The sequence below is a fragment of the Oncorhynchus nerka genome, linkage group LG13, assembly GCF_034236695.1.
Source record: "Oncorhynchus nerka isolate Pitt River linkage group LG13, Oner_Uvic_2.0, whole genome shotgun sequence".
In the NCBI taxonomy this organism is placed as follows: domain Eukaryota; kingdom Metazoa; phylum Chordata; class Actinopteri; order Salmoniformes; family Salmonidae; genus Oncorhynchus; species Oncorhynchus nerka.
The window spans coordinates 3,466,053-3,481,215 of record NC_088408.1 but is presented as its reverse complement, the minus strand read 5'-3'; the positions used below and the strand labels follow the sequence as shown (position 1 = coordinate 3,481,215).

General features: G+C 45.0%; 2 protein-coding genes across 2 annotated transcripts in view; one reads left to right on the top strand and one right to left on the bottom strand.

Moving 5' to 3' along the window:
- The window catches only part of ddx1 (DEAD (Asp-Glu-Ala-Asp) box helicase 1), a 52,113-nt gene extending 45,344 nt beyond the window's left edge, over positions 1 to 6,769 (bottom strand). Inside the window, 5 exon segments of the mRNA XM_065026087.1 lie at positions 3,908 to 4,004; positions 5,541 to 5,570; positions 5,725 to 5,788; positions 6,515 to 6,566; positions 6,691 to 6,769. Coding sequence (XP_064882159.1) covers positions 3,908 to 4,004; positions 5,541 to 5,570; positions 5,725 to 5,788; positions 6,515 to 6,566; positions 6,691 to 6,706 — 259 coding nt within the window. The 5' untranslated portion in view covers positions 6,707 to 6,769.
- A 2,039-nt stretch (positions 6,770 to 8,808) lies between these two features.
- nbas (NBAS subunit of NRZ tethering complex) overlaps positions 8,809 to 15,163 on the top strand; it is a 337,178-nt gene continuing 330,823 nt past the window's right edge. Inside the window, 6 exon segments of the mRNA XM_065026122.1 lie at positions 8,809 to 8,932; positions 9,424 to 9,475; positions 10,906 to 10,942; positions 11,144 to 11,221; positions 11,710 to 11,757; positions 11,970 to 12,013. Of these exon segments, the coding sequence (XP_064882194.1) occupies positions 8,840 to 8,932; positions 9,424 to 9,475; positions 10,906 to 10,942; positions 11,144 to 11,221; positions 11,710 to 11,757; positions 11,970 to 12,013 (352 nt within the window). The 5' untranslated portion in view covers positions 8,809 to 8,839.

Here is a 15,163-nt window from a genome sequence, read left to right as displayed (position 1 = left end):
TGTGTGTTAGCTGTGTGTTAGCTGTGATGTGACTGTGTGTTAGCTGTGTGTTAGCTGTGTGTTAGCTGTGATGTGACTGTGTGTTAGCTGTGATGTGACTGTGTGTTAGCTGTGATGTGACTGTGTGTTAGCTGTGTGTGACTGTGTGTTAGCTGTGATGTGACTGTGTGTTAGCTGTGATGTGACTGTGTGTTAGCTGTGATGTGACTGTGTGTTAGCTGTGATGTGACTGTGTGTTAGCTGTGTGTTAGCTGTGATGTGACTGTGTGTTAGCTGTGTGTTAGCTGTGTGTTAGCTGTGATGTGACTGTGTGTTAGCTGTGTGTGACTGTGTGTTAGCTGTGATGTGACTGTGTGTTAGCTGTGATGTGACTGTGTGTTAGCTGTGTGTTACTGTGTGTTAGCTGTGATGTGACTGTGTGTTAGCTGTGTGTTAGCTGTGATGTGACTGTGTGTTAGCTGTGATGTGACTGTGTGTTAGCTGTGATGTGACTGTGTGTTAGCTGTGATGTGACTGTGTGTTGTGACTGTGTGTTAGCTGTGTGTTAGCTGTGATGTGACTGTGTGTTAGCTGTGTGTTAGCTGTGATGTGACTGTGTGTTAGCTGTGTGTTAGCTGTGATGTGACTGTGTGTTAGCTGTGATGTGACTGTGTGTTAGCTGTGATGTGACTGTGTGTTAGCTGTGATGTGACTGTGTGTTAGCTGTGATGTGACTGTGTGTTAGCTGTGTGTTAGCTGTGATGTGACTGTGTGTTAGCTGTGATGTGACTGTGTGTTAGCTGTGTGTTAGCTGTGTGTTAGCTGTGTGTTAGCTGTGATGTGACTGTGATGTGACTGTGTGTTAGCTGTAGTTAGCTGTGATGTCAGCTCTCCTATTTGTCATCCTATTTAGACCAGGGTGCATTGCATGGTGCCGTTGACAGAGATGTTTTTGATGTTCCGTCATTCCTAACGCCCCACCGGTCGACCAATCCCATTCATTGTTGTCATGCTGAGTCACGCGGTTGCTAAAAAAATAATTGTCACGCGATTCTCAAAGTCAGAGTAGATTTCGTTACGGCCTTATTTTTGAAATGGATTAAATCGTTTTTTCCTCATCAATATATACACACACAATACCAAATAATGACAAAGTAAAAACAGGTTTTTAAGACATTTTAGCAAATTTATAATAATAATAATATAATAATAATAATAATAATCGTGTTTTCTTGGGTATGACGCTTCAAACTTGGCACACCTGTATCTGGGGAGTTTCTCCCGTTCTTCTCTGCAGATCCTCTCAAGCTCTGTCAGGTTGGATGGGGAGCGTCACTGTACAGCTATTTTCACGTCTCTCCAGAGATGTTTGATGAGGGAGACTTTTATCTCCCTCACCAACTTCAAACATCAGCTATCTGAGCAGCTAACCGATCGCTGCAGCTGTACATAGTCTATTGGTAAATAGCCCACCCATTTTCACCTACCTCATTCCCATACTGTTTTTATACTGTTTTAAAAAAAAAAAATTTTTTTACTTTTCTGCTCTTTTGCACACCAATATCTCTACCTGTACATGACCATCTGATCATTTATCACTCCAGTGTTAATCTGCAAAATTGTAATTATTCGCCTACCTCCTCATGCCTTTTGCACACATTGTATATAGACTGCCCATTTTTTTTTCTACTGTGTTATTGACTTGTTAATTGTTTACTCCATGTGTAACTCTGTGTTGTCTGTTCACACTGCTATGCTTTATCTTGGCCAGGTCGCAGTTGCAAATGAGAACTTGTTCTCAACTAGCCTACCTGGTTAAATAAAGGTGTTCTCAACTAGCCCTACCTGGTTAAATAAAGGTGTTCTCAACTGGCCTACCTGGTTAAATAAAGGTGTTCTCAACTGGCCTACCTGGTTAAATAAAGGTGAAATAAAAAAAAATAAAAAAAATCAGGTTCAAGTTGGGGCTCTGGCTGGGCCACTCAAGGACATTCAGAGACTTGTCCCGAAGCCACTCCTGCGTTGTCTTGGCTTTGTGCTTAGGATCGTTGTCCTGTTGGAAGGTGAACCTTCACCCCAGTCTGAGGTCCTGAGCGCTCTGGAGCATGTTTTCATCAAGGATCTCTGTGTACTTTTCTCTGTTCATCTTTGCCTCGATCCTGACTAGTCTCCCAGTCCCTGCCGCTGAAAAACATCCCCACAACATGATGCTGCCACCACCATGCTTCACCGTAGGGATGGTGCCAGGTTTCCTCCAGACGTGACGCTTGGCATTCAGGCCAAATAGTTCAATTTTGGTTTCATCAGACCAGAGAATCTTGTTTCACATGGTCTGAGAGTCTTCAGGTGGCAAACTCCAAGCGGGCTGTCATGTGCCTTTTACTGAGGAGTTGCTTCCATCTGGCCACTCTACCATAAAGGCCTGATTGGTGGAGTGCTGCAGAGATGGTTGTCCTTCTGGAAGGTTGCGGCAGGGTAGCCTAGTGGTTAGAGCGTTGGACTAGTAACTGGAAGGTTGCAAGTTCAAACCCCCGAGCTGACAAGGTACAAATCTGTCGTTCTGCCCCTGAACAGGCAGTTAAACCCACTGTTCCTAGGCCGTCATTGAAAATAAGAATGTGTTCTTAACTGACTAGCCTGGTTAAATAAAGGTAAAATTTAAAATAAATAAAAAGGTTCTCTCATCTCCACAGAGGAACTCTGGAGCTCTGTCAGAGTGACTACCACCTTCCTGACCAAGGCCCTTCTCCCCCGATTGCTCAGTTTGGCCAGCTCTAGGAAGAGTCCTGGTGGTTCCAAACTTCTTCCATTCAAGACATATGGTTCTGTGTTCTTGGGGACCTTCAATGCTGCAAAATTGTTTTGGTACCCATCCCCAGATCTGTGCCTCGACACAATCCTGGCTCGGAGCTCTACGGACAATTCTTCAACCTCATGGCTTGGTTTTTGCTCTGACATGCACTGTCAACTGTGGGACCTTATATAGACAGGTGTGTGCCTTTCCATATCATGTCCAATCAATTGAATTGACCACAGGTGGACTCAATCAAGTTGTAGAAACATCTCAAGGGTGATAAATGGAAACAGGATGCACCTGAGATCAATTTCGAGTCTCATAGTAAAGGGGTCTGAATACTTATGTAAATAAGGTATTTCTGTTTTTAATGTTTTATCAATTTGCAAAGAAATCTAAAACCTGTTTTTGCTTTGTCATTATGGGCTATTGTGTGTATATTGATGAGGAAAAATGTGATTTATTCAATGTTAGAATAAGGATGTAACACAATGTGGAAAAAGTAAAGTGGTCTGAATACTTTTCCCAAGGCTATGTTTGTCCCAGATGGACCTCCATAGCCTCCACTGATCAGCTAAAACAAGATCAATGACTCAATTACACACCTGTGTTGACTAGGCCGATACCATCTAAATGCACCCAGTTTATCAAGACATTTACCACTCAAATTACAATCTGACCGTTACGTTATGTAGTTAGTTTTGACCAAAGTCACATGTATTGTCTGAATGTATCAATGCACACATGGCTGTCTGTGGGAAATGTTGCCATCAATTTCCTCATTTAATGACATTGAATATTGACCCCCCCCCCCCCCAAAAAAAAAAAAATCGGTACCGGCCCTAAAAAAATCCATTACGGTTGTTCCCTAGATTGTGCCGGCCTCGATGCCAGAGAGCGCCGGCCAGGACGCCACGCCGGATAGCGCCGGCCAGGACGCCACGCCGGAGAGCGCCGGCCAAGACGCCACACTTCAAGCACTTATGACAGGGCAAAGATATGTCTGTCTGTCATACCTGCTCCACCAGTCTTCTGTCTGTCATACCTGCTCCACCAGTCTGTCTGTCTGTCATACCTGCTCCACCAGTCTTCTGTCTGTCATACCTGCTCCACCAGTCTGTCTGTCTGTCATACCTGCTCCACCAATCTTCACAGCAGTTCTCCCCTTCTTCCCCTCCTGCTGGTCCTTCAGAGTCTCATACACTATCTGGATCACTGGGATACTGAAGGCCTAGAGAGGGAAGAGGGGAAGAGAGGAGGGGAAAGAGAGGAGGGGAAGAAAGAGGGGAAGAAAGAGGGGAAGAAAGAGGGGAAGAAAGAGGGGAAGAAAGAGGGGAAGAAAGAGGGGAAGAAAGAGGGGAAGAAAGAGGGGAAGAAAGAGGGGAAGAAAGAGGGGAAGAAAGAGGGGAAGAAAGAGGGGAAGAAAGAGGGGAAGAAAGGGGAAGAGAGGAGGGGAGGAAAGAGAGTGCGAGTGGGAATGAGGTAAGTAGATCTTTAACAGGTAGATATCAATTCGGTGGAAATTGGTTTTTCAAACTCTGCCAATGACACGTGTTGCAGCTATAGGCCCAACAGAAACACGACTCGCTCCTCTAAACGCACAAATAACTGGTCTTTTGATTTAAGCATTGACATGGACTCAGAACATACATTTCCCTTGTTTCTCTATTAAATAAGTATAATATTGTGAGAGAAATAAAACTGAAAAGAAAATAACAGAATTCTAGAAAATACAGAATAGTATAATTGTTTGGGCCCCTTAGTTGTTAATGAACCATTATTTGACCAAGTACATTGACAGAAAACACATAGTACACTAATGGGGGGGAGGGTAGAGGAGGGGAATGGGCCTAATGGGGGGGGGAATGGGCCTAGAGGAGGAGAATGGGCCTAATGGGGGGGGAGGAGGAGAATGGGCCTAATGGGGGGAGGGTAGAGGAGAAATGGGCCTAATGGGGGGAAGAATGGGCCTAATGAATAGGAGGAGAATGGGCCTAATGGGGGAGGGTAGAGGAGAATGGGCCTAATGAGGGGGAGGGGTAGATGAGAATGGGCCTAATGAGGGGGAGGGGGGGTAGAATGGAGAATGGGCCTAATGAGGGGAGGGGGGGCCTAGAGGAGGAGAGAATGGGCCTAATGAGGGGGGGGGGGTAGATGAGAATGGGCCTAATGATGATGAGAATGGGCCTAATGAGGGGAGGGGGTAGAGGAGGAGAATGGGGTTAATGGGGGAGGGTAGAGGAGAATGGGCCTAATGAGGGGAGGGGGGGTGGGGAATGGGGTTAATGGGGGGGGTAGAGGAGTAGAATGGGCCTAATGGGGGGAGGGTAGAGGAGTAGAATGGGCCTAATGGGGGGAGGAGGGTAGAGGAGAATGGGCCTAATGAGGGGAGGGGGTAGAGGAGAATGGGCCTAATGAGGGGGAGGGGGGGTAGAGGAGGAGAATGGGCCTAATGGGGGGGAAGGGTAGAATAGGAGAATGGGCCTAATGGGGGGGAAGGGTAGAATAGGAGAATGGGCCTAATGGGGGGGTAGAGGAGGAGAATGGGCCTAATGGGGGGGGGGGGGGGTAGAGGAGGAGAATGGGCCTAATTGAATGTTTCATTTGTTTTAAAGTAGATCTCATGGTAGAACATGTTTCAGTGACCCCTGACCTCTAGTAGATGCTGGATTTGACAATAACACTGGATGGTAGAACATGTTTCAGTGACCCCTGACCTCTAGTAGATGCTGGATTTGACAATATGGAGGAAAAGCGCGACACTCACCCCGGTCTTCCCGCTCCCAGTCTCTGCCGCCTGAACACAACAGAATCAACAACAGGTGGAGTTAATACACGGAATGTGGGAGGAGTCAATACACATAATGTGGGAGGAGTCAATACACATAATGTGGGAGGAGTCATTCTAAGTTAAGGTTGAACCGTTTTATGTAAAAGGGCCATTTTCTCACCATGAGGACATCTCCTCCCCCCAGGATCAACGGAATGGACTCTGCCTGGATGTCTGTGGGGAGGCTGGAACAAACAATCAGCAGTTACAACACTGGATGGGAATCTGAGCACGTGTAACAGTATAGACCGTCCCCTCGCCCCGACCTGGGCTCGAACCAGGAACACATCGACAACAGTCACACCTCGAAACAGCGTTACCCATCACTCCACAAAAGGTGTCAGAGCGACGTCACCGATTGAAACGCTACCAGCGCGCACCACCGCTGACTAGCTAGCCATTTCGCATCGGCTACACATGGTTACATGCACACGATAGCAATAGGGTTGTGGATCGTCACATGAATAGAGTAGTTTGTTTACACCGTTATTAACATGCCTTGCGATAACAATAGTGTAACGACCCTGGGTTTATAAGCGCGGATGTCGACTCTGGCGCTCGAGCTTCTGCGGCACAGTCGATAAGAGCGCAGGACTTCGGGCTAGAAAAAAGGTTGGGTTTCTCCATATGAACATCTCGGTGGAGTTGCGACGACACCGGGCGGAGCGCACCTCCGGTCACATCGAAACAGTCGGTGGTCGGTAATAGATACACAAAAAAACGTTTTATTAATAAGTATGGATTTCAGCAAAAAATGTCACGCAACTACAGAGGTCAAACATAGGTACACGGCAAGGGTTTAAGAATTTACATTTTTACAAGTATCGACTGACAGCGACTCGGAGGCTCAGTAGTCGTAACTCAACTCCATTGATGTGATGGACATAGAGAGAAAACCTCGGATAACTTACAGCCAGTCCATCTCCTCGACTGCTTGGGCGATCTCAGGCATAACGCCCATTTCTGTGGACGAAAGGGAACCATTATTGGAAGGGAAAAGGACTTAAACCAATCTTAAATGCGTTCACTTATAGATAAGTACTGATAACAGTGAGAATACAGTAAAATATATATTTTCATTTCTTACCAGAAAACGCTGCCATATTTGCCAACGACTTTGACAAAAAACGGATGTGACGTGTCTCTTCTCACTGATTTAATGTGCATGCCGCCACCAACTGTACGGGAAGTGAACTGGAAAACCATTTCAAATCCATTGCGCAAAAGGAAAAATGAAAAACATACAAAAGACAAAAATAGATACACAAAAAAACATCCCACTACTTCATTCATTGTTATAAAATATATGTTTTTTGTTTTTAAAACAAACCCATATAAAAAGTACATGGGGAACACAATGATTTAATCTTTATTTAACGAGGCAAGATAGTTAAAAACAAATGCTTATTTACAATGATCGCGTACCAAAAGGCAAAAGGCGGGTCGGGGGCTGCGATAATTTATCTATATAAATAATTTATATATATATATATATATATATATATATATATATATAAAATTATCGCAGCCCCCGACCCGCCTTTTGCCTTTTGGTACGCGATCATTGTGTGTATATATATATATATATGACAAAACACACATCACGACAAGGGAGACAACACAACACTACATAAAGAGAGACCGAAGACAACAACACAGCATGGTAGCACCACAACATAACAACAACATTGTAGCAGCACAAAACATGGTACAAACATTATTGGTCACAGACAACAGCACAAAGGGCAAAAGATAAAGACAACAATACATCACACGAAGCAGCCACAACTGTCAGTAAGAGTGTCCATGATTGAGTCTTTGACTGAAAAGATTGAGATAAAACTGTCCAGTTTGAGTGTTTGTTGCAGCTCGTTCCAGTCACTAGCTACAGCGAACTGAAAAGAGGAGCGACCCAGGGATGTGTGCGCTTTGGGGACCTTTAACAACAGAATGTGAATGTGGAGGATGAGGGCTGGCTCAGATAGGGGGAGTGAACAGGTGTTGAATGTGGAGGATGAGGGCTGCAGTAGATATCTCAGATAGGGGGGAGTGAACAGGTGTTGTATGTGGAGGATGAGGGCTGCAGTAGATATCTCAGATAGGGGGGAGTGAGGTCTAAGAGGGTTTTATAAATAAGCATCAACCAGTGGGTCTTGCGACGGGTACACAGAGATGACCAGTTTACAGAGGAGTATAGAGTGCAGTGATGTGTCCTATAAGGAGCATTGGTGGAAAATCTGATGGCAGAATGGTAAAGAACATCTAGCCACTAGAGAGCACCCTTACCTGCCGATCTATAAATTACGTCTCCGTAATCTAGCAGGATGGTCATCTGAATCAGGGTTAGTTTGGCAGCTGGGGTGAAAGAGGAGCGATTACGATAGAGGAAACCAAGTCTAGATTTAACTTTAGCCTGCAGCTTTGCTATGTGAGGACAACATCACAGTACACAAGGGTCATACACATATTTATAATATAAACAGAGGCAGAGTATTTAATTGTCTTAAAATATAGTTCAGTTTCTTTTTGTTTCTTTTTGCAAGGTAATGAAATGTGGTGTTTTGTTTGTAAATGTACATCTGTAAATCTGACATTTTGCTGCATCTTTTGAACCGGTAGTAGCTCCTCTGAATGGTTTATTTAGGCTTTTTAATGTAGTTTCCATAGGGCGAGTACTTTTAAAACATTATCCTTTTAGGTCATTATCATTTATATGAGGCACATATATTAAAAACATTGACACGTCTTATGAATCAGTGTATAATTAGATTAATTGTAACTCTGCCTTGGTAAAAAAAAAAAACACAGATGGAACAATTAGACTGATTTTTCACCCGATGTAAAAATGTGAAGAATTTCCGCTCACTACCAAATATGGTGATGAGAGGAAGCCCAGTGACCGGCAGTGGGAGAAGATGCCCGAGAAGGATTTTGGCCGAAATTCTGCAAATATTCTCTTCAATCAAACATTTCATCTGAAATTCAGTTTTCTGTTTCCAGAACTAGAATATGTAACAAACAGAGTGGACTACATTTCTTACTTGCTTGTTCTGCCCACTATGATTCATTTTCTCTCATTGGAAACGACTGTTCTATCTTGGGTTAGTTATAATAGTCTTTGGTAAAACCGCCTTAATGCCGAAATGTAAACCGCGTTTCGTTAAACAGTCCTCTTTTTTGTACCATCCTCTATTCCGTAGTTTGTGACAGAGTTTGGATCAACTATCCACGTAAACATGGCTGATGATAGTAACATTGACGTGGAAGATGAGAACATTTTGTATGATTTACTGATAAATACGGAATGGCCACCCGAGACCGACACTCAGGTTTGTACAAAAAAAAAGGATTCGGTTCATTGTTAATAACATATAGACGGAAATGTCAAGTTGAAGTGATTGCTCACCCTGCAAGGTTCGCTAACGTTAGCTAGTAACGGTTAGCCACGTAGCAACACATCTTCCACTCAGTCATGGCTGATAACACGTTATGAATTGGCATTGAATCAACATTACGTACAGTTAAATATTCAGTCACCGTAAACAAATCTATAGAATAAAGGAGTTTAACTTCAGCGTTGAGGTGTATTTTGATATTTTTGTTTTTACTTTCCAAACGTTGGCTAACTAGTATGTTGTGAATTTGTTGATGATGCTAAGTTAGGTGTCTTGACGTTACCATATTCTGTACTTTGTCCAGGGAAGATGTTTTGGCCCTAGTATCATCACACTGGTGTAAATTGGTTGGTTCCCAATCACACTGTAATTCAGGGTTTGTATAGAAAGGTAAATAACAGTCTGTCACTCTCTGCCATTTGCAGTTGCGAGGCAACAAGGAGCACAGTTCATCTGTTATTGCCAAGGCTGTGACAGGTAAGACGGGATCCTCGAGGCATCTTTGTCCCTCGCTGATCTGGTTTCTCATACTGTATCCCTTTTTAAATTCATGTTAAGAAAATAATGATCGTATTGGAAGCAAGCCAAGGTTGCCTCCCAAGTCACCCTGTATTCCCCTCGTGCATTACGTTTGACCAGAGCCCGCTGGGTCGTTACACCTACTCGGTTTGAGAAGTGTAACTTGGTATTAAATTATATATTTATTTTTATTTTCACCTCATTTTGACATTCTGTCTTAAAGAGCACATGTTCAACTTTAATACGACACGTTGTTTTCCCATCTCAAGAGGTAAGATAAAACGAATGCTAATTTTCCATGAGGAAAAAGTGGTAGTGGTAATCTAGCGGGCTCGCCGCCCGGGGTGGTAATCTAGCGGGTTAGCCGCCCGGGGTGGTAATGTAGCGGGCTCGCCGCCCGGGGTGGTAATCTAGCGGGTTAGCCGCCCGGGGTGGTAATCTAGCGGGCTCGCCGCCCGGGGTGGTAATCTAGCGGGTTAGCCGCCCGGGGTGGTAATGTAGCGGGCTCGCCGCCCGGGGTGGTAATCTAGCGGGTTAGCCGCCCGGGGTGGTAATCTAGCGGGTTAGCCGCCCGGGGTGGTAATCTAGCGGGCTCGCCGCCCGGGGTGGTAATCTAGCGGGTTAGCCGCCCGGGGTGGTAATCTAGCGGGTTAGCCGCCCGGGGTGTTAATGTAGCGGGCTCGCCGCCCGGGGTGGTAATCTAGCGGGTTAGCCGCCCGGGGTGGTAATCTAGCGGGCTCGCCGCCCGGGGTGGTAATCTAGCGGGTTAGCCGCCCGGGGTGGTAATGTAGCGGGTTAGCCGCCCGGGGTGGTAATCTAGCGGGTTAGCCGCCCGGGGTGGTAAATCTAGCTGGCTCGCCGCCCGGGGTGGTAAATCTAGCGGGCTCGCCGCCCGGGGTGGTAATCTAGCGGGTTAGCCGCCCTGGGTGGTAATCTAGCGGGTTAGCCGCCCGGGGTGGTAATCTAGCGGGTTAGCCGCCCGGGGTGGTAATCTAGCGGGTTAGCTGCCCGGGTTTAAACTTGAAGTTGGAAAGAGGAGAATGTTTAATAGACTAAGTGAGCTGCTTATCATCATTAATAAACACCAGAGGTGTGGACTCGAGTCACATGACTTGGTCCCACGTCACATGACTTGGTTCCACGTCACATGACTTGGTTCCACCTCTGGGAAACACTACCGCTATTAGGAGAGGTTTATCTGCAATGAAAATAAAGTTAAATAAATGAATGAAGGCCTATTTAATTCATTCTGACGGGGTTGGCGCGACGCCCCTACGGGGCACCATTTGGGTAGTAACTGAACATTACCAATGTGCTGGAACACACCAGGACTTCAACATGTATGATCCTAGCCACCCCTCACCATGTCTTCTCCATGTCTGTTGTAGGACCTTTTAGGTTCATCCTGCATTACCTGTGGTACAGGTAAGCTCTTTATATTACTCACATCGAAACTCATCAACTATTTCATTACTATTTACCCCTGTAGCCTGAAACTCTTTCCAGCTTCGTAAAACCGTATATAGTTTTTTGTCAAATTGACTTTTACTAATGTTTATGCTGTTGTGTTGGTCCTCTTGTTGTGGTTTGTAACAGCTGACTGATGTATCTGTGATCTTGAACCAGTCCCTCTAGCTCCTCTCTACCTCCTGGCCTGGTCCGACTGGCAAACAAGCTGATCAACTGGCAACTGGTGCTAGCAAGGTATATATTACAGTACACACGCAGGCACCACTCCAGGCCCTTCATACATTCATATGAATTCAACCTCTGACCTTTGTTTATGTTTATTTGACCTTTTATTTTGACCTCGACGGCCATCAGGCTTAATTTAGCCAGATTTACTTTGTTTTATGATTTAAATTATTTTTTTATTTATTTTTAACCTTTTATTTAACTAGGCAAGTCCGTTAAGAACACATTCTTAGTTACAGTGACGGCCTAGGAACAGTGGGTTAACTGGCCTAGGAACAGTGGGTTAACTGGCCTAGGAACAGTGGGTTAACTGGCCTAGGAACAGTGGATTAACTGCCCTGTTCAGGGGCAGAACGACAGATTTTTACCTTGTCTGCTCGGGGATTCGATCTTAGACCTTTCAGTTACTAGTCCAACGCTCTAAACCACTAGGTTACCTGCCGTCCCAGGTAGCCTAGGGGTTAGAAATCCTAAATCTCTCCTCTCTCTCTCTCCAGTAATGGGAAGTTGCTGGCTGTGGTTCAGGACCAGTGTGTGGAGATCAGGTAATGATGTGAGATAGTGTGTCCGTTCTTAACTTTTTTTTACATTTGTGTCATTTTAGTTTATCAGATGTTCTGTCTATTCAGTAGAAACCCTCCCAGTCAGCAGGGTGCTGTGTATGACTATCCGTAATACACAGAGGTCCATTTGACCTTTTTAAGGTGACATGCAGAACGTTTGTGTATTTTCTATTCTCTGTTTTTCCCCCCACCAGGTCTGCGAGGGATGACTTTGGTTCTGTCATTGGGAAGTGTCAGGGTAAGTATCTTCTAAATCAAAGAGGAATACGTGATGCTACGAAACACTTACCAACACTTTGGTTCCTACCCTGTCACAATAACTCTTCCCTGGCATTTTCATTTGTTGTCATGTGAAACTACACTGTATTCAAAGTGCCCACTGTTATACTCTAGCTATATAATTAGAATAACCTAGAATCTACCTCCATGATTCCACTAGTTCACCAAAGTGTTTTGCTCTAAATTGTAATTCAAATCACTATTTGCAACATTTGGTTCCAAAATAAGGCCTAGATTGTTTTTGTCGTGCAGTATGGAAATGATCTGAAATGAGTGCAATTTTTTTTTTTGGGGGGGTTGAACACTATATAAACCAATCAGAATGGAGAAAGACCCCATTGAAATCACTTAGAATGTATGTGTTGCCACCCTGGGATCACTCACTACTCATAGAGCACCCTGGGATCACTCACTACTCATAGAGCACCCTGGGATCACTCACTACTCATAGAGCACCCTGGGATCACTCACTACTCATAGAGCACCCTGGGATCACTCACTAATCATAAAGCACCCTGGGATCACTCACTACTCATAGAGCACCCTGGGATCACTCACTACTCATAGAGCACCCCGGGATCACTACTCACTACTCATAGAGCACCCCGGGATCACTACTCACTACTCATAAAGCACCCTGGGATCACTCACTACTCATAGAGCACCCTGGGATCACTCACTACTCATAGAGCACCCCGGGATCACTACTCACTACTCATAGAGCACCCCGGGATCACTACTCACTACTCATAAAGCACCCTGGGATCACTACTCATAAAGCACCCTGGGATCACTCACTACTCATAAAGCACCCTGGGATCACTACTCACTACTCATAAAGCACCCTGGGATCACTACTCACTACTCATAAAGCACCCTGGGATCACTACTCACTACTCATAAAGCACCCTGGGATCACTCACTACTCATAAAGCACCCTGGGATCACTCACTACTCATAGAGCACCCTGGGATCACTACTCATAAAGCACCCTGGGATCACTCCTCACTACTCATAAAGCACCCTGGGATCACTCACTACTCATAAAGCACCCTAGGATCACTCACTACTCATAAAGCACCCTGGGATCACTACTCACTACTCATAAAGCACCCTGGGATCACTACTCACTACTCATAAAGCACCCTGGGATCACTCACTACTCATAAAGCACCCTGGGATCACTACTCACTACTCATAAAGCACCCTGGGATCACTACTCACTACTCATAAAGCACCCTGGGATCACTACTCACTACTCATAAAGCACCCTAGGATCACTCACTACTCATAGAGCACCCTGGGATCACTCACTACTCATAAAGCACCCTAGGATCACTCACTACTCATAAAGCACCCTAGGATCACTCACTACTCATAAAGCACCCTGGGATCACTACTCACTACTCATAAAGCACCCTGGGATCACTACTCACTACTCATAAAGCACCCTGGGATCACTCACTACTCATAGAGCACCCTGGGATCACTCACTACTCATAGAGCACCCTGGGATCACTACTCACTACTCATAGAGCACCCTGGGATCACTACTCACTACTCATAGAGCACCCTGGGATCACTACTCACTACTCATAGAGCACCCTGGGATCACTCACTACTCATAGAGCACCCTGGGATCACTCACTACTCATAGAGCACCCTGGGACCACTACTCACTACTCATAGAGCACCCTGGGACCACTACTCACTACTCATAGAGCACCCTGGGACCACTACTCACTACTCATAGAGCACCCTGGGACCACTACTCACTACTCATAAAGCACCCTGGGACCACTACTCACTACTCATAAAGCACCCTGGGACCACTACTCACTACTCATAAAGCACCCTGGGATCACTACTCACTACTCATAAAGCACCCTGGGATCACTACTCATAGAGCACCCTGGGATCACTCACTACTCATAGACATAGTGATTCACAGCACATTGGATGTTGTGTATCTGATGATTCTGACAAAGTTCTGTATGTTCCGTCTTGCTAAGCCACGCCCCTTTTAATGTGAGCGGGTCAAAGACGCCACCCATCCCGTCTTTCCCAGGTTTTTATTGGCTCTTGTAGTGTGAGATGGAAAGGTGATCAGCATTAGCCAATGAGAGCAGTGTTTTCCATTCCACTTCATATTGACTACGCTACTTTTCATTTCAAAGTTAGGCTAGTCCGTTGAGCCCTCTCCCGCTAGGATGAACGATATGCATCTCCTAGTGATCTATTGGTAGGACAGGCGCCTGTCTGTCACAAAGCCAGCGACTACAAGGAGACGCAGTCTGCTGTCTGTCCCGCCTCCTGGTACAATTGGCTAGTCCGTTGAGCCCTCTCCCGCTAGGATGAACGATATGCATCTCCTAGTGATCTATTGGTAGGACAGGCGCCTGTCTGTCACAAAGCCAGCGACTACAAGGAGACGCAGTCTGCTGTCTGTCCCGCCTCCTGGTACAAATTGTGTGCGCTGTATTGGGTTGGTCTAATTTCTCTACACAGAGGAGCCTCAGGATGATTTTGGTGGAAATCCTCTCAGCCTAATTATTGATTTCTGCCCCCATTTTTCTTTGGCGTGTTTCACATAGCCAGCCACGCCCATTAGTGGCTCATAGTCGACTATTTACTGTGCTTTGACAACTAAAACAGCAAGTGTTGACTAGTTTATACAGTGTGTTCAGAAAGTATTCAGACCCCTTCACTTTTTCCAAATATTGATACATTACATTTCTAACATGGATACAAAAAAACATGTATATCAGCAATCTACACACAATACCCCATAATGACATCACAATACCCCATAATGACATCACAATACCCCATAATGACATCACAATACCCCATAATGACATTACAATACCCCATAATGACATCACAATACCCCATAATGACATCACAATACCCCATAATGACATCGCAATACCCCATAATGACATCACAATACCCCATAATGACAAAGCGAAAACCATTATTATTTATTATTCAAATTTATTTAAAAATATAAACCATATTTACATAAGTATTCAGACCCTTTACCTTTACTATGAGACTCAAAATGTAGATCAGGCGCATCCTGTTTCCATTGATCATATAAAGTCAG